The sequence below is a fragment of the Episyrphus balteatus genome, chromosome 4, assembly GCF_945859705.1.
Source record: "Episyrphus balteatus chromosome 4, idEpiBalt1.1, whole genome shotgun sequence".
In the NCBI taxonomy this organism is placed as follows: Eukaryota; Metazoa; Arthropoda; class Insecta; order Diptera; family Syrphidae; genus Episyrphus; species Episyrphus balteatus.
In genome coordinates this window covers 10,122,582-10,143,286 of record NC_079137.1, presented here as the reverse complement: position 1 = coordinate 10,143,286, position 20,705 = coordinate 10,122,582, and the positions used below count along the sequence as shown (strand labels likewise).

The window sequence follows — 20,705 nt, the reverse complement described above, 5'->3', positions numbered from 1 at the left end:
GTCATATGATAGATCATTTTATGAGAAAAAAATCCTCCAAATTTGAGCTCAGTACGAATATTAGTTTTATTTTTGTATTAGGTCAACCGAATCTAAAAGCTACTTATTTTTTTAAATTCATTTTTAAAAAAATGGTATGTGCTAGAATTTTTCTGAAACCAGATTTAGATTTAGGAAAGTCAAATCTTTCATAATTTTAGAAAATTATTTGAAGGAGAAAAAAAGACCAGTGTATCTAACGGGGTTCAATTCTTGATGGAAAAAATGTATTATATCTGTTGAGTAAGGCTCACACTAACTTGCTTCACAAATAAAATATAGGTATGCTGCCCACACCAGTGCGTTATAAGGAGTTCCTTCAAACTACGAGCCATTAAAGCAGCATCACTCTAAAAAAAAATTCTCATTTAAAATCTTGACCCATTTCCCTCAAACAAAACTCATCAAAACGCCCTTACCACCTATTTAACAAAAATCTATGTTGGTAGCATTTTTTGTTTTCTTTTAAACAAAAGTTCAACAAACAGCATAAATAAATTCTTTCTTTCATTTCTATTGTCATTGCTTGTATAGCTATCAATCAACCAAAACCAGCAAGCACTTGTTTTATCATATCCATCAAATAAAAAACCTAATTTTGACAAGAACATTGACAAATTACCCACTGAAAACATGAATTTTACAAGATTAAGTCCATAGGTTCAATATAAAGTCAAAAACACAAAAAAAAAAGAATTAAAAAAAAAAATCCTAAAACATGAAAAGAACTTAAAAATATGTAAAGCCTCCCTGTGGTGCGAATATCATAAATTTATTTTATTTCATATTTTTTGTATGATAAATGAAAATCAAAATTGCTAAAAACAGAATTTATAGCCAGATTATCAATGTTTCTTTTATTTTGTATTTATTTTTGTAAGAAATACAAAAATATAGAAAAAAAATACCATTAGCCTATGGCACTTTGAATTTTTGCTTACAAAAATCAAAAGAAAAACTCATTCACACGCTTTTTTTTTCTTTAACGTGCGTGCGACGCGCACGCACTGGACTAGAGGCTTGTTATAGTCTATTTCTATGTAATATGTATATTTTGTGTAATGCGTGGTCGTGTGAATTTTTAATTTCTCCATAGGAACCTGTGTCGTAGAGCGCCTGCTTGTTTGAATGAAAATTAATGTGACTTAGTTCATCATCACAACACAGTTAAATGGTAATGGGAGATGTTGCTCTTTGGATATCGATTAAATATGTCAAAATTAATTTTTTAATCATCATCATTCAGAGAGATAAAAATGTGTCTAAAAGGTATTATAAAGCGCGCGTAACAGAATCAACTTCCGTTTGGCATACATTTTGGTTTTAAATAAGAGGAACAAAACAAAAAAATAAACATAAAAGCGTGTGGAAATGCAGAAGTTTTAGAGTAGTCTGTGAGTTTGGGTTGATAATCATCTATAAATTTTTATACTTTAGTTCTGTTATTGATGAATGGAAAGGGTTTCTCCAAAATTGTGAAGAAAAAAAAAAATGCATCTCCCTCAAATTTAAGATAAAAAAAAAAAAATAAATAAAAAAAAAAAACAACCCTGGTTCCATCCAGGATCGAACTGGAGACCTTCTGCGTGTAAAGCAGACGTGATAACCGCTACACTATGGAACCACATGAAATTGTATGGGTCAGTGGTGTAACATTGAAATGAAGACAGGAATAACTATTAACTGTATGGATAGTTACGATTACACTGGTCTGCAAAAAAATCCTCCTTCAAATAAAACTATATTTTTCTAAAGGATTTTTGTATGCTGATTCCGAATCCGAAGTCAGAATTGAGCTAGCACGTTACGTTTTTTAGATATTCACGTTAGAAAATCTCAAAAACCCATTTTTTTTTGCTGTTTTCGAAGAAATATTTTGGCATAATGTAATCTCATTCAATTAAAATTAATACGGTTTATGAAAGAACTTATTTTTTTCTTTCAAATTCAGTTTCAATCTTCTCAATATCTCTTTTCTTCTCCGAGATATCTTAATTTAAATATGTTTAGTAGGTTTGTCATATCTTACCATAAATAAACTGATCTCTAAAAATTAATATATCTTTCTCCCTAGAACAAAAGTATTTTTTTCTAATGGACTTTAGTATGCTGATTTTGAATCCGAACTCAAAAAATTTCGGTCAGCTCTGGTTTTTGAGATATAGTAGTTTTTTTTTTGAGATTTTCTAAAACAATAGAGATTTTCTGAAACAAATCTATAGCTTTACAAGGCAGTTTATCGAATGGTTTATTACAAATAAGATATTTCGAAATAGAAAAATAGTATATAAAATTACAAAACACGTAAAAATTTTGTTTAAAGCATTTTATTATGGTTTTCTTTACATATTTGACTTTTTAAATATAATGGGCATTGAAATTTTACATTTTCCTTAATTAAGGTGCTTTTGTTCATGTAGGATTTACTAAAAAATGAAGGATTTCGAAATATCTGCTTTTTTGTCAATCAGTATTTTAAAAAATGAGTAAACATGAATGTAAAAGAACATATTTGGTGTCAATCGTTAGGTCATAATTATGAAGAATAAGTCCTCCAAATTTAAGCTCAATGCGACAAATAGTTTTAATTTTATACAAGTTCAAATGAATCTAAAAGGGTGATTTTTTAGAAACTACCCACATTTTTCAAAAATCATTTTTACAAAAATGGTACCTGATAGAATTTTTCTGAAACCAGATTTAGATTTAGGAAAGTCTAATCTTTCATAATATGAAAAAATTATTCGAAGAAGAAAAAAAAAAAGTTAAATTTTGCAGACCAGTGTTATCAATACAAAAACATTAGTCGATGATAAAAGGAAGTAAATTTGTATACATAAACTAATTCCAATTTTATGAAGCTGTCACTTTCGTGTAAGAAATAGTGGCACGATAACTCACGAAGAAACCAAGGCGTAGTGACTTCCAACTTTCAACCATTTTTGTTCATGAGATTTGCTAGAATTTACAACCGAGTATATGGCAATGATACTCTTGGGAGCTTTTCCAGTGCCTTGCAAAAGACATTACCCCTAAAAAAAATGTTTTTTAGGTGATGGAAGCTGAGGTTCGAACGCAGACCTCTGAGGTCGTAGTCGTGCACAACGGACTTTGAAAATCGCAAATTGCGATCTCTCGAGATTTTTGAGTTATAAATTATAAAAGTTTATTTGTGAACATAAACATTCATTTGGAGGTTTTGCGTGCTCGGCTAAAATTCTTAAATAATTTTTTTCTTGAATTTTTAAAATTATGTTTGATCCAAGTCATTAGACATTAATCAGTTGTTTTAAATTCAATTAGCTTGTTTGGTATTTAAGTTAATTCAAGTTTCTTAAACGTTTCTCAGCAATCTGACAATTATTACAGGCGCTTAACTCGATTTCGTACCAGGCGACGTCAATAAGTTTGCCGATATGCAAGAAAAAGGGAGTAAATTGAACATGTTTTTATTTGTTCATTATTCAATTCAGTCTGTTATAAGCCTTAAGTAGTTTGACGTAGTGAAAAAAAATATAAATACCGTTATTTTTTTTTTGTCAAGTTCTTTAAAATCTTTGGTAAATTTTCTTCTTCGAAGTTCTTTTTTTAGCTTTCGGAACAAAAGATTATCAGAAAGGCCAAATCTGCTATCAAAGGTTCTTTTTTATAAAGTTTGGAAAATGTGCTTTTTTAGAAACTCTACAAGATGGAATTTCCTTTAATTCTTAAATCTATCGTTAATGAAATCATTAAAAAAAAAATGCAAAAGTCAAAATTGTTCGAATCTATGCTCTAAGATTTTTTTGAAAAAAAAAAAAAAAATAAAAAAAAAATAAAAAAAAAATGCAATGCAAGAAACATGATAGTGTCCAGTCAAATTTTTTTTTTTTTTTTTAGAAATTTTGACACTCAACCGTATTTTCAGTAACCATCTCAGGAATTTTAAACTCTCTCAAATGTCTATACCAAAGAACCCTGAAATTTGAATTTCTACCAAAAATTAAGGGAGCTCATCATCATAAAATAATAAAATTTACCAAGTCCCCATTGGTACTTGACGTTTAAACCATAGGAAAGATTAAAAAGTGCTTGATATTGATATTTATAATTTTAAGGTAAAAAAAAGTGTATTAATGGTTAAGTAAAAATCCAAAAGATCTATGAGTTTTAAATTGCACATGCAAATGAAATTAAGACTTCAAAAAATTAGAAATAATGAAGTTATAAGCAAACTGAAATAATAATTACACTATAATAGTTCGATTTTGTAACAGAGTGGAGACACATCGATTCTAGTTAATTTGAGTGTGCTGAATTCAGTTTAATTTTGCTGACCAGTGTTATTTGATACATTTCCGTAGCTTAGGAGACTGATTTTTTCTACTGAACTTTTTCTTTAATATAAAATATCCCGAATCAATGTTAAACTCAAATTGCATCCATACTAAAGGCTTTGAAAGTAAAATAACTAAAAAAAAATGCTTCGCAAGCGACCGAAACATAATAATCTAGGTCGGAATAGTGTTAAACAGATAGTTATAATACCTACAGGAATAGCTTTTCTCTAAACTGAGATCTATCCTTTGTCAAAAAGAGCGCATTTTCATGAAAAAACTTTATTGTGAAAAAAATCCAGATTCTCTTGGGTTTGAATCAAGTCTGCCACAAAATGCACTAACCACTAAGATATGAAAGGCTACTAAGTTATGTGATTAGGTGTAAATAGGTATCGATTAAATTTTAACTTTGGAAAGTTTTAAAACAATTTTAAGAAAAAGTAAAGTAAAGAAAAACTGTGAATTGTAGTTTAAAAAACATTTCAAAATTTTTCAATATAATAAAATGCACGACTGGGGTCGCACGTACTTGCTCTTATCCTAAAAGTAACTCTATTATTAAAGCTTTTTATTCAAGAAAATTAGGAACTAATTAAAATTTGGTATTTTCAAGAAACTTCATAAGTAGTGTAAAAAATAAAATCTGTTTTTTATAATAAATGAAACACCTTTTTAAATGATGTTTTACAAAAAAAAACCAAGTATGCCATTTTATTACTTCTTGTATAAAAAAGTATTTTTAGAAAAAAAATTTTTTCGAAAATCGTTAGAGCCTTTTTTTTTTTTTAATAATTTTTTATATATCAAAAATTTCTAACATTTTTCAAAAAAAAAAAGTTGGTATGCCATTTTGAAGAAATAATTTATTTACACATAAAAACGAAATTTAAAAATTTTTCACCAACCCGTTTTCAAAAAATTGATATTTCAAAAAAAAAATTTTGAAATATTTTTTAAAAATCCAAAACTGCGTTTTTTGAAAATTTTCTAAAATTTTAATATTACTTTTGCCTAAACGCTTTTGTATAAAAATTTTCGTTGAAATCCGGTTAATTTTGTAAGAGATATTCAGAAACCAAAAAAAAAAAAAACGTTCTATGACAGGTACAAAAATTATTTTTTGTATTCAAAAGTTGGCTCTTATGTGTAAAACTACACACAAATATTTAAATCAAAATCGTTAGAGCCATTTTCGAGTTATTTGGTATAAATTAAAAAAATTGTATGGGAGGTACACTTTCTAAGCAAGATTTTATATCTTGTAAACAAAAAAAAAAAAACAATTTTCAGAATTCCATAAAAATCTTCTGTACCAAATCCACCCGTTTAGGCTGTGGAACTGTGTACAGATGGACGAACTGACGCACAGACGCACGGACGGAATTGCGAGACCCAATTTTTTGGAATTCTCCATCATCGTAATGTTGGTTTTGATTAAAACCTCAAACTTTTTTTCGACACGAAACCAAAACTTGCCCTATACAGCAAGTATGCTTTTCCTTTTAAAAAAAAACTTAAAAATTAATAAATCTAACAGTACTTCTCCGACTATATTGATATTTTCTGTGTTTGTAGGTTATTTATAATTAAGACTAACTATGCAAATTAATTTTATTTAAATTCAAATAAAATCATTCTGATTATTGAGAAAATTGATTAATTTTTTTTTTTCGTAGGAATTTTTTGTTTATAAAGGTATGCAAATATTTTATTATTTCAGTTGTTGTTGTTGCTTATGCTTTTTTTTTATTATTTATGTTTAATATTACAAATTTGTTGTTATTATAGAAAAAAAAAAAATATTCCCATGATGTATATAAAAATGTAAAAAACGATTAATTCATTTTAAGTTAATTGTGATTGATGAATATGATGAATTGAATATAATTCAAAAAAACATGTTAAAAATACACCATACACCTATTTTAGGTTTATAGTAAAAGAAATTTCTAAAATAAAAACAAAAATTTGTATTTAAGGTATATGTATATTTTTTTGTTTACATTTATAGATGTTGTGTTGAAATTTTGCAAAGTGACACAAGCAACTAATTTTGCATGAAAAGTTCGTGTTTTTCCTAATGGAAATGTATTAATAATTTTGAAATTGTATATATAGATTATTTTTAATGAATATTCATGTGATTCTTTGTTTGTTATTTTCAAATATTACTTTGTTCAATAAATCAACAATGTGTGTAAGGAATGAATTCATTAATTAATTATACACAGACAAATACCAGGTTTGAAGTTCTTTTTTTTTGTCCCTCCTTCGCTCAAAAAAAAAAAAAAAAAAAAATTACAAACTAATAGATTGTATATTGTACATTAAGGAATAAGTTCAAAATGGCTTTTAGTTTAATTTGATTGATCCATTTGTTTTTATATATATATTTTTAAAAGGTCCACCCTCATGTCGTTATAATTGCTATAACAGTCATTATAGAAGTCATAAGTTGTAATAAAAATTAAAATGAAATTTTACATATTAGTTACACGTTTATTGACAAAAGTGAGGACATTTTAGAGACACGAATGATGAAAATATGTATACGTAGCATGTGCGAAACTATGAAGAATACTGTAATTAATTCTAGTTGGTTTCGCTGTCAGTATTTTCAGCCGAATTCTCAGAAATCAAAGTTAAATAGTTCGTCATGGATAACACTATCAGACATTTTGTGGCTTTATTTGCCATTATTTTTTCAAGTCAATTATTGAAAACAGAAGCTAAATTCAACTTCAAGCTCTTCAGTTTCATTGAAAATATTAACAAAGTCGAGCAATTTAATAGTGTTTTCCTTTTCCAACCATCCCAGGATCATGAAGAGTTAATACAAAATATTTCAACATTACTTTCTGTTCCAGTTATTTTATCAACTGGAGTTTATTCGTTTTACTTAAAAGAAGATTTTAATGAAAACATCTTGGCAATCGTTAAAATTGATCCAAACGATATATTTCTTTTTCAGAGCCTTGTGGATAATCTTCAGCATCTTTGATTTTGCAAGACAATTTTTGTGCTCGAAAATTCTTTAAGAAATAATGCAAAACTGAAACGAATTTTCAATTTTTGCTGGCAGAATAGAATGATTAATGTTCTCGTAGTATTTCAAGACTTTATCATTTCTTCGGCTTACTACAGTTATAACAATTTTGGAGATTTAACAATCGAAGAGCGCATTTGGAACAAGAATGATTTTGTTATCTTTTCAAATCAAATGAAGGACCTTAAAGGCTCAACATTGCCGGTATTTTTTGGTGGACCAGAACCGGCACTAATTGTCTCAAAATCAAAAAATGGTGATACAGTTATTGGTGGTTTTGTGGGACACATTTTCAAATACTTTGCTAAGAAACACAATGCCAAGTTGAACACATCTCATATCGACACTTTATTTTCGATCAACGAAATGAATACACTTGTATTAAATGGAACAATTGAGATATTAGGGTCTCAGCTGGCAGTATTACAAGAAAAAATTGATTGGTCTTCACTTTCATATCCATATATTCTGATGGATTGGGGTTTGATGCTGCCAACAGAGTCGAACATTCCCATTTATAAATTGTTTGCATTTGTATTTCACTGGGAAGCATTTGTTTTAACAATCGGGGTATTCATTTTTCTTTCTGTGTTGCTTGAGTTGGCTAATGAATTTTCAGGATCACAACGGATCGATTGTTTTCGTGGAATACTTGGACAGTCATTCCCTGAAGCACGGAATCCGTCTTTCACAACCAAAATCATTTATTTGCTTATATTTATGCTTGGAATTATGATAGTTACTTCATACGATGCATTTCTTCAGTCTTTCATGACCGAACTACCACGAGAAAAAGTTATAAAATCCTTCGATGACTTGGAAGCGTCTGGTTTAAAAATCTTTGTATTTCAAGATGATTTAGATGAGTTATTATACAAAAGGAGACCAAATTTAATGAAAAGATATTCAAATGTTTTTCAAGCCGAAAAGAATATAAGTGCATTTTTAAAATATCGAGATACGTTAAATAGTCAACATGCCTTCACAGTAAATAGTCCAAAATGGGAAATTTTTAAAAATCAGCAAAACTTTTTTGGTCAGCAATTGTTTCGTTGGTCTGATGAATTGTGTCTTTTGAGAAATTTACCAATGGCTATTGCTATAAATGAAAATTCAATTTACAAACAAATATTGAATAAATGCATTTTAGAAATGCAATCAGCTGGATTGATTGAATTTTGGAAAAGAAGAGCCTTTTATGAATTAATGGCAATTGGAAGAATAAAAAAGGTAAATTTTACAAATGAAATAAAATTGGAACCAATGAAAGTTGAAGATTTGAAATGGATTTGGATATTGATGGGATTGGCGGTTATGGTTGCTACATTGTGTTTTATTGGAGAAATTCTAATGCCTAAATTGAAAAATGGAAGAAATACTGTTTTAAGAGATAATTAAATTTATGCTTGCATCCTATTGTTATTTTTGTTTTTTGCATCAGAAAATTAAATACATTTTAGTTTAATTTTTACTAGACTATAATTGTTTTTTTTTTTTTTTAATTTCGTTCATTAACCCTATTTAAGACTTAACCACATTGTAGCCTTGAACCATATCCCCAATCAAGAAGAACTTGTCTGCCATCAATGTTTTTGACACACACCTTCATAAACCTGATTAATAAAAATGCGACCTTTCCACATCAATTGGCGTTCTTTTATTTACTTTAATTGAACTTCTCACCTTTATCCTTGAACTCACATAAAACAATCTCGAATCCTACAAGTGAATGTCAATAAATAACATGTCTGCATGTATGGTTACACCCTACTTACTCATAATCAAATTTATGACACATTGACAACACGAAAAGAAACAATAAATCAAATTCCTGTTGATTTAGTTCTATTTCTAAAAAAAATAAATGAAATAATTAATGAAATTTGGGTCTTTATAAATACTCCTTGCAAACATTGAAACCCTTTATTATATTTAGTCTGTCGGTCATGGCTTCAATTCGCTGGGTTTTATTTATTTTCACGGTCGTGGTTGTAACAACAAATGACGTTTCTTCAAAGTATACGATTTTGAATTTTATCAAGGACATTCATAAGGATGAACAATTTCAACAGATTTTGATACTAAAGAACTCAAAAGATACAATTTGTTCAGATTTTGGAGTGAATTTTGTCAAAGAACTTTCGAGGGATTTTCCTGTGATTGTGTTTTCGGAGGCTGTGTCGTTCTTTTTGAAGAGAAAATTCAGTAAAAGTCATTTAACAGTGGTTTACTTGGAGTTAAATTCTGAACTTTCAATTCTGAGACAAATGGTGAAGAATCTTCGACACATAATTCTCACAAAAGTCATATTTCTAATTCATGGTACTTCTGAAAATCAAGGCTTTCTGGAGGAAATATTCAAATTCTGTATAAAAAATAAAGTCATCAATGTTTTAGCAGTTTTTGGAGATTTTCAAAAAACGAAGACTCTTTTCACTTATACGTTTTTCAAGTCTAAATTGAAAATAATCGAAACGAAATACTTCCCCAATCGAACTAGTAACTTCCAGGGTCAATATCTTCGTGTTGTTTATGGAGGATCTGAGCCAAAAATCATCGTTTCCAAAGATGAAAATGGTAACAAAATTATAAAAGGATACGTGGCACATTTTTTAGATGCTTTGGCCAAGAAACACAACATCACTTTGCTTCGATCTACAATTGACTTCAAGCACTCTCCCGACGAACTAATTGAATTGGTCAGAAATGACAGTGTGGATATATCAGCTGCAATTGTATATCCTGACATTCCCCCGGATGGGTGGACCTATCCATTGGAATACATAAATTGGTGTTTGTTGCTTCCAATCGAACCAAGTATCCCCCGATATGATATCTTCTTGGTAGTTTTTCGCCTTGAAACCGTTATCGCCACAATTGTTTTTGTTGTTCTTTTATCAATTCTTCTTGAAGTATCAAAATTGCGAGCAGGAAAGCAAACCAATCTTATAGGATTCATTGTGAATGATAATTGTTTGAGAGGTGCATTGGGGCAGTCTTTTACTGAAGTCCGAAATGCTCCTCTCAGAATCAGATTCATCTACCTGCAGATTTGTCTCCTTGGAATCATCATAACCACCTCATACAATTCATATCTCCAAACCTATGTGACAAGTCCTCCAACAATTGCAAAAATAAATACCTTTGATGATCTTCTCAAATCAGGTATCAAAATCTATAGTTATCGGACTGAATTTGAAGATCTGATAAAATCCGATCAACGTTTTGCTCACGAATGGTTTGAAATGTTCATGTTTGAAGAAAATTTCGCTCGTTACGTTATATTTCGCGATAAAATGGATACAAAATTTGCCTACACAGTAAATCAAATCAAATGGATAACAATACAAGAACAGCAGAAAATTTTCACCAAACCACTATTTCGTCAACCAAAGGGAATGTGTTTCTTTGATTTCTTTCCAGTTAATTTTCCCATTGATGAGAATTCGATTTTTATGGATGTTATTAATTTTTTGATATTGGAAATTCAATCATCAGGATTGCAAAAACATTGGCAAAAATGGTCTTTTCATGAATTGATTGATTCGGGAAGAATTAAACTTGAAGATTTGTCGGGGAAGAAGGTGGATTTTGTACCAATGAAGGCGGATCATTTGAGACTTATTTGGATTGGTTGGTGGTGTGGGGTGTTGGTGGCAAGTTTATGTTTTTTGGTGGAGGTTTTGATATTTCGATGGAAATACTGATTTTTTTTTAAATGTGTATTCATCTTTTAAATAAAAAAGAAAAAAAAAAGTGAGTTTTGAAATAAAATATGGAATTCATAAACAATTTGTCTCCAGGTTAATCTTAAGACAGCAGATTAAAACTATTTCAAAATTCTAACCGAACTGAGTGATAACAAAGTTATTTAATGTTTTAGTTGAAATGCAGAGCGAATTAGTTCAGTATTTCTTTTTTAACTTCTATGAATTGTTTGAAACAAAAGAGCTGACGTTCGAACTTGAAATTAATTAGATTTATTTAAAAAGGCTTGATTGTTATTAAAAATTATGTAAAAATTATTCAAAAATATTTACATATCTACCACATATATTAAAATATTTTCGTAGCCTATTGCAAGTGTCAAGGCTCACCAATGCTCATAAGAAGCCTTGGCCTAAGTATTTATTTTTTTTCAGTTTCGTTCAATTCCTCTTCTCACAATTGCATTACAAAAAGATTTTCTCTAACACACCAAGGCTTAACCCTGAACGCAATTAACCCAAAACATGTCATTCTAGGTTACTGGACTCGCGTATTATAATAATTTCTAACCCACAATATAAAAAACTCGTCATGGCACGTTAGGACGTGTAAATGCAAAGGCCAATTAAATCAATAAATATTTACAAAACATTAATGTCCACCTAATTTTGATATATGTCAAATAATGATCGTTCGTTGTTGCTTGTGTTGTAGCTTTGCCACTTCAAGCTGTCCAAAGCCAGATATACAATTTTTTCAAAGAAAAAGAGCTACGCCTAAGTCTCTCTGATTTTCTCGCGCTAACAAACAATTTTTACAAGCCGCATATTTCAATAGAATTAATATCAATTTTGAAAATGGCGTTACACTTTGCATTAATGCTGCCATTAAAATAAAGTATTTTTCATTTTCACCCGTCCGGTCCGTCCCGTTCGTTGGTCGGTTCGTTGTTCCAATCTCTATCCTCTGTATAGTGCTTCCATCAGTTCTCGTTGTTGTTGTTATTTTTTTTTTTTGGTAGAAAATTGTTCAGTTTGTCAACTTAAATGCACAATTTTATGCATTAGATTCTAATCGCCTTATATTGCAGCAGCAGCACAGTGCGCGTCGCAGTCTTGAGAAGTATAACCGTGCGCCCGCCGCCGCGCCGCACCAATCTCAGGGTACGCAAATCATCCACTTAGTATATATTATATCGCATACACAATTTGGCTTTTGATTTTAATCAAGATATCATCTAGAGATTGGTGGCAAATATCTCACACTGATTATTATCGCATCTCGTAGCAATCACGTGTATATATCAGGTAGGTAAGTATATGGGTTTAGTTTTGGTATGTTCTCAATTTGTCAAAATAGCCAGGCCTATTACTTTGGTTGGTGTAATTGGTTTGACCGAAGGCGATGGAGGTCTTATCGTTTGTAGTAGCTACGGCAGAAATACAATTTCCCGGATTGTGTGCCATTGCAGAAATTGAACACAAGAGTCAACTTGTCAATTGGTTAAAAGTTCAATTTGGTATATGGAAGCCATTGGTATAGACCTAGAAGTACGCTTAATGACCATGTGCGAACGACAGCGAACGAGCCCCGCCATCGAGATGGTGTGCGTATCGGGATAGAGATTGGATCAATTGATTTTTTTTTTTTTTTTTTGTCTTTATAAACCAAAAGCAATGAAGATCCGTTAAAATGCCACTTTATACTCGATGATCTATGTAAAGACGAATTTCTGCAAGAGCATAGTTATTTTCTGAGGGTCTTAAGCTAAGATAACAGTTTTTTTTTTATTCAATATAAGTTTGGGTCATATTTACTTATTTTATATAACAGTACCAAATAACGATACTTTGTAGGTTCAAAAACTGCATTTATGGGTCTCAAGCCAAGGCTAAAGATTTTAAAACTAACAACAAAATTTAAGCTTATTCTTATAAAGCTCGTTGTACAAACTTTAACTTCTTTTTTGTCGAAAAAAATGCAACTTTGGTGATATAAACAATTTTTTATAGGGGTCTTAAACGTAATTACTAAATTAACAGGTAGTCCTGCAAAATAAAAATATAATAACGGACCTTGTTTAACCTCTTACTAGGAACAACGTATTTTAAAAGTTCTAAATTTGCAGTCAAGTCGTATATGAGAAATTCAACAATCTTTGATGGAAATATGATCCCTTAAATCTGTGGGTCTCAATTTAATACATCTTACGGTTTCAGAAGCGCTTGCGCCTTATTTGGTTTTTTACTCACTAGCCATCGTACTTGTAAATAAGGATTTGTGATGGAAAATTTCAGGTTATCTGATAGTTTTGAATCTATAGGTCTCAAGTCGATTACTTAAATTTAAACAATTTTTGAATTTTTTCAAACATCCAATGAAAACTTCTAGAATTTCAAAGTGTAAACTTATGGGTTGGTGAATTTTTTTTATTTTAAAACTTTTTGCAGTTTTGGAAAATATATAAATTTGAAATGTTGTTGCCTGTGGGTCTCAAGCATTTAATAACTATTAAAAATCCATATATTTTTATGTTAATCCACTACGATATCCATTTAAAGGTCTTAAAAGACCTCAATTTATGTATAGAGTGTTTTTCACAAATACAAGACAAGAGGTCTCAAATGTTAAACGCAGAACTTTTTTAAAAATAATCAGCAGTGTGAAAAAAATTTGAATCCTTGTTACTGGAAGTCAGATAAAATTCCAAAATACATAATTTTCTTATGGGGTCTTAAGAAAATATTTCAATCTTTTGGTCAATGATTTGTTAGAGTTTCTTGTAGATCAGTAATTTGAAGGGAATATACCCCTAAGATTCAGAGAATGCACTCAGTATCTTTTTGTTTAATTTTAATGAGGTTTCAATTTCAGGTAGACACACATTAAGAAAAAAATAGGACCTGTTAAAAGGCATATTTTTTTATTTATCTTGAATATTCAAAACAAACTCCCCGAACAAATTCTTCCAGCTAGAATATTTCAACGCGTAGGCTCGAAAACCGTACCAGGATATTGACTGGCTTGATGCTTCTGCTGCTTTTTGCTGCTATTACTTGTCGTTCCAATGAAACTATTTAAACTCTAATCTCTAGTTGATCTCTGGGTAATTTGCAAAACACCTTAAGCGATTTAGCTAGAGATCAGTTTGTTTTCGTCGGTTCTAGGTAGTATTTTTTTTTTTTGGAAGCTTGTGGTCGACTGATGGGGTTGCTGCGGTAGCACAATGATGGGATGCTCGATGCTTGATTTTAGCTTAAAGAAAACATCTTAACACTGCGGTTAACAAGAATTACATGCAGAACGATGCAACTTGGTTTTGGACGTCCGTCGAAAGTTCAAAAGAATTGAAAGACACACGTTAGAGAGAAAAGAGTATATAGAAAGAAACTCCATCGTCGTCGTTAGCCTACGTATAAGGATTTAATTTAAATGATTGCAAAGCGATCAAACAAGTCCACCGAGCGGCAAGAGTCTATATGCGGTGGGCTATCTTGGCATGCGTATCTAGCTTTTAAAGATTGGCTGTGTGATGTGTGCCAAAGGAGGGCAGATATGCACACTTTATACTTAGAAGGAGTTGCGCGGACTTTGGTATTAAAGTTACCACGTAACTATGAATTAGTCAAGAAAATTGGAAATTATATTGTTAGTTGTTGTTGTGTGTGTGTGTGGTAGATTATGGTGTGTGGTGGTAAATTTTAACTCTCCGCCAAATCATTGAATAATTCGCTAAAATAGAGTGCTTGTGGTATGTTATTAAGGATGAGAGAACATTAAATGTGCTATTAGTAAGAATGTTTACAAAGAAGAATGTGTGTTGTTTAAAAAAATGTTGGATTGTTTGTTTTGTGTTTTTGCAACAAAGTAAGTTGTTCAATTTAATAAAAAAAAAAGAAAATACTTGGTTGAATTAATGGATACGAGTTTTTGAGGAGATTTAGTAGTTTTTTAGTAGTTTTAGCTGCAATTTAATAGTTCGAGTGAATTTAACAAACCTTGTAACAATTTCTTTATAACAAAAAATACTGTAATAGTTAAAAAAAAAGTTTAAATTTATTTATTTTTCTGATACCAAATGACAAAAAACTATAGTAAACAAGCATAAATTTAAGTATCTCTTCAAACAGTATTTCGTCCATTTTTCAATTTAAATATCAGAATTTCTCCAAAGAAACACAATAAAGCAACCATAACCGCCAATCCCATCAATATCCAAATCCATTTCAAGTCTTCAACTTTCATTGGTTCCAATTTTATTTCATTTGTAAAATTTAACTTTTTTATTCTTCCAATTGCCATTAACCCTCTACTGCATGAATTAATATTAGCGGACGAAAAAATTAAAAAATGCTTTACATGGGTTCTTTGGGTTATTTCAAAACGGTTTTCATTAAAAAAAATTTGTTTAAATTAATTTGTTTAAAAAATTTGTTTATAAGCCAAATTTGGCTTCGTATGCATTAAGGGGTAAGAAATCTTACAAATTTTATTTATTCAGATTATGTAAAAAATACAATTAAAAACATCAAAAGATAAATATTTATCATTTAAAAACAAAATAAAGTAAAAAAAATACATTGTATTACAAAAGGTTACGAATTAATTCAAATTTGGCTCATTTTAAGACATGGAACCGAGAAAAGCAATTTGTTTTCGTCCGTTTTAAACATTTCTTCTGGTTCACATTCTTTCCACTGTCGAAGTTAGTCTTGCTCCAACATTTTCACCCACTCCCAGATCTTACAAAAACTATAAAGTAATAAAATTATTGAAAAATATTATTGGTGAGCCCCCCTCCCCCTAAAATTTTAAAGGTTACGCCGCTGGAAATATGGTTAACATGAGAAAAATGTCTCTAAAGGCGAAGGGGCTCCATTTCTGAAGCAAAACATAACTTCCAAGCAAAATAACAATGTAAAGAAACAAAATTTTCCAACAAAAAAATTTAACAAATTGTGTAGATTTACAACCCCTTAATGCATACGAAGCCAAATATGGCTTCCGTACTTTTTGCCCTCCCAAGACCAGGCCAATAATTTTTTTTCAACAAAAATTGGTTCATAGCATACACAATTAGACAATCGATCAAAAATAAATTTTTAATTCCACTTTACTTTCCAAACAAACGCAATAATTAACACTTAAAGTATGGATATATTCTACATTTTCGATTTCAATGCACACGACTGATCGACTCACCTGTGATCATAAAATACACATTTATTTTGTGTCGGACACACGAAAAAACTATCTCTATGGGTTCTCAGAAACTTAAAGAAGAGGATTGTATTTAATCTTTACCATTTTTTTGTGACAGAGAAGAGAAAAGTGCATACAAACAGACAAAACCATATTTGGCTTCGTATGCAGTAGAGGGTTAATTCATAAAAGGCTCTTCTTTTCCAAAATTCAATCAATCCAGCTGATTGCATTTCTAAAATGCATTTATTCAATATTTGTTTGTAAATTGAATTTTCATTTATAGCAATAGCCATTGGTAAATTTTTCAAAAGACACAATTCATCAGACCAACGAAACAATTGCTGATCAAAAAAATTTTGTTGATTTTTAAAAATTTCCCATTTGGGACTATTTACTGTGAAGGCATATTTAGTATTTAAAGTATCTCGAAATTTTACAAAATTATATCCATTGTTTTCGACTTGAAAAATATTTGAATATCTTTTCATGAAATTAGGTCTCCATTTGTACAATAACTCATCCATATCACCTTTAAATGCAAAGATTTTTAGACCAGACGATTCCAAGTCATCGAAGGATCTTATAACTTTTTCTCGTGGAAGTTCGGTCATGAAAGACTGAAGAAATGCATCGTATGAAGTAACTATCATAATTCCAAGCATAAATATAAGCAAATAAATGATTTTGGTAGTGAAAGACGGATTCCGTGCTTCAGGGAATGACTGTCCAAGTATTCCACGAAAACAATCGATCCGTTGTGATCCTGAAAATTCAGTAGCCAACTCAAGCAACACAGAAAGAAATATGAATGCACAAATTGTTAAAACAAAAGCTTCCCAATGAAACACAAATGCAAACACCTTATAAAGGGGAATTTTTATCTCTATTGTCAGCATTATACTCCAATCCACCAAAATATATGGATATGAACATGAAGACATATCAATTTTGTCTTGTAAAACTACCAGATGAGACCCTGATATTTCAATTGTTCCATTTAATGCAAGTGTATGCATTTCATAGACCGAAAGTAAAGTGTTAACGTTGGAGCTGTTCAATTTGGCATTGTGTTTCTTGGAAATATAATTGAAGATATGTCCAACGAAACCACCAATTAATGTGTCACCGTTTGTTAATTTTGAGACAATCACTGCTGGTTCTGGTCCCCCGAAAAATACCGGCAATGTTGAGCCTTTAAGGTCCTTCATTTGATTTGGAAAAATATAGCATTCATTCTTGTTCCAGATGCGCTCTTCGATTGTAAATTGTACAAAATTGTTGTAACTGTAATAAGCCGAAGAATTCGAGAAGTCTTGAAATACTGCGAGAACATTGATCATTTTATTCTGCCAGCAAAAATTGAAAATTTGCTTCAATTCTACATCATTTTTTGAAGAATTCTTGAGCACAAAAATTGTTCTGCAAAATCGAAGATGTTGAAGATTATCCAGAAGTCGCTGATGAAAAAATAAATCCTTTGAATCAGTTTTAACTATTGTCAAAATGTTTTCATTAAATTCTCCTTTTAAGTAATATGAAGAAACTCCTGTTGACAATATTACTGGAATATTAAGCAAAGTTGAAATATTTTCTATCAATTTGTCATCAAAATTAGATTGTTGGAAAAGGAAAACACTTTCAAATTGTTTGAGTTTGTTTATATTCTCTATAAAACTTAAAAAATTTGAATTGAAATTAACTTCAGTTGCCGAAAATTTTACCAAAAAAATGGCTAAAAGGACAGTTGTAATGTAGTTCATTGTTGAAATTATAAGGAATTCGACTGAGAATACTGACAGCGAATCCTGACCATTTTTTTAATAATTTCTCTCTTTTCTAAATGTGTAATTATTTAATGTCATTATGCGATCGTTTAATAGAATTTGTATTACCTTTTGTTTCTACTATAATTTATTTAATTATTTTCCATTAGAAAGCTTTAAATAAATATAGTAGAGGAGCTTTTGTATTTAGCAAAAAAAAAAGGCATTCCTACAAAATTGAACAAAAGTAAGTTTCCATTTAGGTTTAACTTTCTAATTCTTCAAAAGCTTGGCCAAACAAATAATCTCGGTATCACTGTGTCATTTAAATTGTCCTCTAAGCTAATCATCGTTTTAAAAATTGAGCCTTCATATCTTTATTAAGGTAGTAATTTTTTACTTTTAGACCTTAAAAGACGGCACCCTTTTGAAGATATTACCCTTAGCAGTTTATCCCCTAATCGTGTCGCCTAAGGCTCACATTTATCCTTTTCATTGCAATTCTCACTTCAAGCAATAAATAGTTGTATTTAATCTGATATTCCCGCCTTGAAGGCAAACTTCACAGCATAACACACTAATCTTTCGTTTGAGTTGAATTGTTTGCAGTTATTATCTGAATTGGTGATTAAAACATTTTCACCTCGAAGGCATAATTCTTTTGCTTAACATCCGAGGCGTTCGCACATTCAACCAATTGTTGTCCACTTTATCTCATAAGATACAATATTTTTTCTTAAGCCTTCACTAAGCTTAAAACAAAATTAATAAATTTTAAGATTGTAAAATATCTGCAATTAGCCGCCAAAAGGAAAACGATACGGATTAACATGTGCATCGTGTATCCTATCGTTGTTGTCGTCCAACGTCCACCCAAACTCCACAAATTGTCATAGAAAAGATACTCGCAATAACAACAATCTATACAATGAAAATGAAATTAAAAAAAAAACTATCATCATCATTATCAAGGCCTTTTGGTGGTAGCTCTAGGTTTTTTTGAAAGACTTGAATCCTGACCGCAGGGCATTATCATTCCACTATATTCCATTTCAATCAATTGAAAATTTATGATTGTGCTTAATGTTATTTGCGAGTCTACTATAACCACTCTTCTACTTCTTTTTAGCATTTGTGGGCCTCCTGATAGTGTGGTTCTTATAGATTTTTGCCCGAGTATATCTTTAAATGCGCGTTGCGTCGTCGTTGATGCAGCTGTGGTGTGATAGCTGCTATTTGATTACAACAAAATATACACACACAGAAAACCAATTGCAAGTTATTAGTGACATTTTTATTTGATAGCAAAAATTAGCCTCATTGAGATTATATAGATGAAATGGAACACAATTTATTCTTAGGAAATTTTATTGATTTTTCTGCAGCTCCCCTAATGTCTTGGTGTTAAAGAGGCTTTGAAATTCTTTCATTTTATGGAATTTCAATTCATATTTATTTTTATTTAGACTTAAAACTGATTAATACCATGATCGGGAGAAGGATTGATAAAGAAGAAAAATAGTCAATATTTGAAACAAAAGAGCTGACATTCGAACTTGATTTATGATTATTTTTAAAATATTGGACTTTATAGAATTTTTTTGATGAAATGGACTAAGAAATTCAAAGGAAAATTTAATTTTACTTCAATTTTGATATTAGTGTTGCAAAATTAAAAATTGAAACACAGGTTTTATTGTTTTTTCCGTACAGCTGCATTTCACGTTTTCTAGATGCCAGAATCGACCCAGGAATTACTTGATAGTTTTATGTTTAAATGAGGTTTTAAACACTTATAATCAAGCAGCTTTTTTGAAGAAAAAAAAAAAACTAGAATTCAAGACAATTTTTTCGCCAAATTAGTATTTCCTTCATTTTGTTCCCTGTTATTTTTTCGTTACAATAAATTCTACGGTCTGTCAAACCTCATCACCAAACTGACTGATGCCCAAAAATGTTCCTCACCAAGGATTGATAGAGTTTTTTTCTTATTGATTTCCTGGGAACAGGATTTCCAATAATATTCATTTGCTCCTCGTTAGTGTTGTCATTGTCAGTTCAAACCGCATCCCGAAACTTGTAAACAAGAATAAACCTACTCTTGCACAATATTCCACACATCTTCCCTCTGTCCGAATAATTTTTTGTCATATAGCCTTGGACTCTTCCCATCTCTTAGCAATTTCTTCACACTCATGTCTTCACGTTGTTTTGTTTTTTTTTTTTTTTTTTCATTTTAAAATAAATTACAACACTGAAATTTTTTCGCCCAAAAACAAAAAAAAAAAATTTTTTGTTGTTGTTTTGTTTTTGGTTAAAATTTATGCGAAGCCATGCAATTTTCTTGTAGGTAGGTTTTTGGAAACTTAAAACCTTAAAAAACGAAAAAGACGCGCGTATAAGTACATTTGAAATTTCAGCTTCTTAACTTTGGGGACGACTTATAAACTTGGTGAGATGATGATGATGATGATGATGATGATGATGATGGTGTGTGGATTTGGAAGAGAGGACATTTTTGTGTCCCGGAATCTTCCAAAGAGCCAATTATTTTGACATAAAAGTTACATACGACGATACCTGGCTTGCATGGTGAGTAGGTTATATAGAGAGTAGGTACCCTAT

At 30.4% G+C, this 20,705-nt stretch overlaps 2 protein-coding genes and 1 non-coding gene across 3 annotated transcripts in view; 1 reads left to right on the top strand and 2 right to left on the bottom strand.

Annotated features, from left to right (window-relative positions):
• Nucleotides 1-1,590: 1,590 nt before the first annotated feature.
• On the bottom strand, nt 1,591-1,663 carry Trnav-uac (transfer RNA valine (anticodon UAC)). Its single transcript has one exon. It is a non-coding gene; the product is annotated as a tRNA-Val (tRNA).
• Nucleotides 1,664-7,578: 5,915 nt separating this feature from the next.
• On the top strand, nt 7,579-12,590 carry LOC129918165 (uncharacterized). The gene is made up of 3 exons (XM_055998538.1): nt 7,579-7,885; nt 10,021-11,037; nt 12,472-12,590. Exons 1-3 carry the CDS (start codon nt 7,579-7,581, stop codon nt 12,588-12,590), a joined length of 1,443 nt encoding a protein of 480 aa, XP_055854513.1.
• Nucleotides 12,591-15,072: 2,482 nt separating this feature from the next.
• LOC129918164 (uncharacterized) overlaps nt 15,073-20,705 on the bottom strand; it is a 63,214-nt gene continuing 57,581 nt past the window's right edge. Inside the window, exons 4-5 of the mRNA XM_055998537.1 lie at nt 16,484-17,736; nt 15,073-15,140 (exon numbers count right to left, since the gene is read on the bottom strand). Of these exons, the coding sequence (XP_055854512.1) occupies nt 15,073-15,140; nt 16,484-17,657 (1,242 nt within the window). The 5' untranslated portion in view covers nt 17,658-17,736. The remainder of the gene's footprint in view (nt 15,141-16,483; nt 17,737-20,705) is intronic.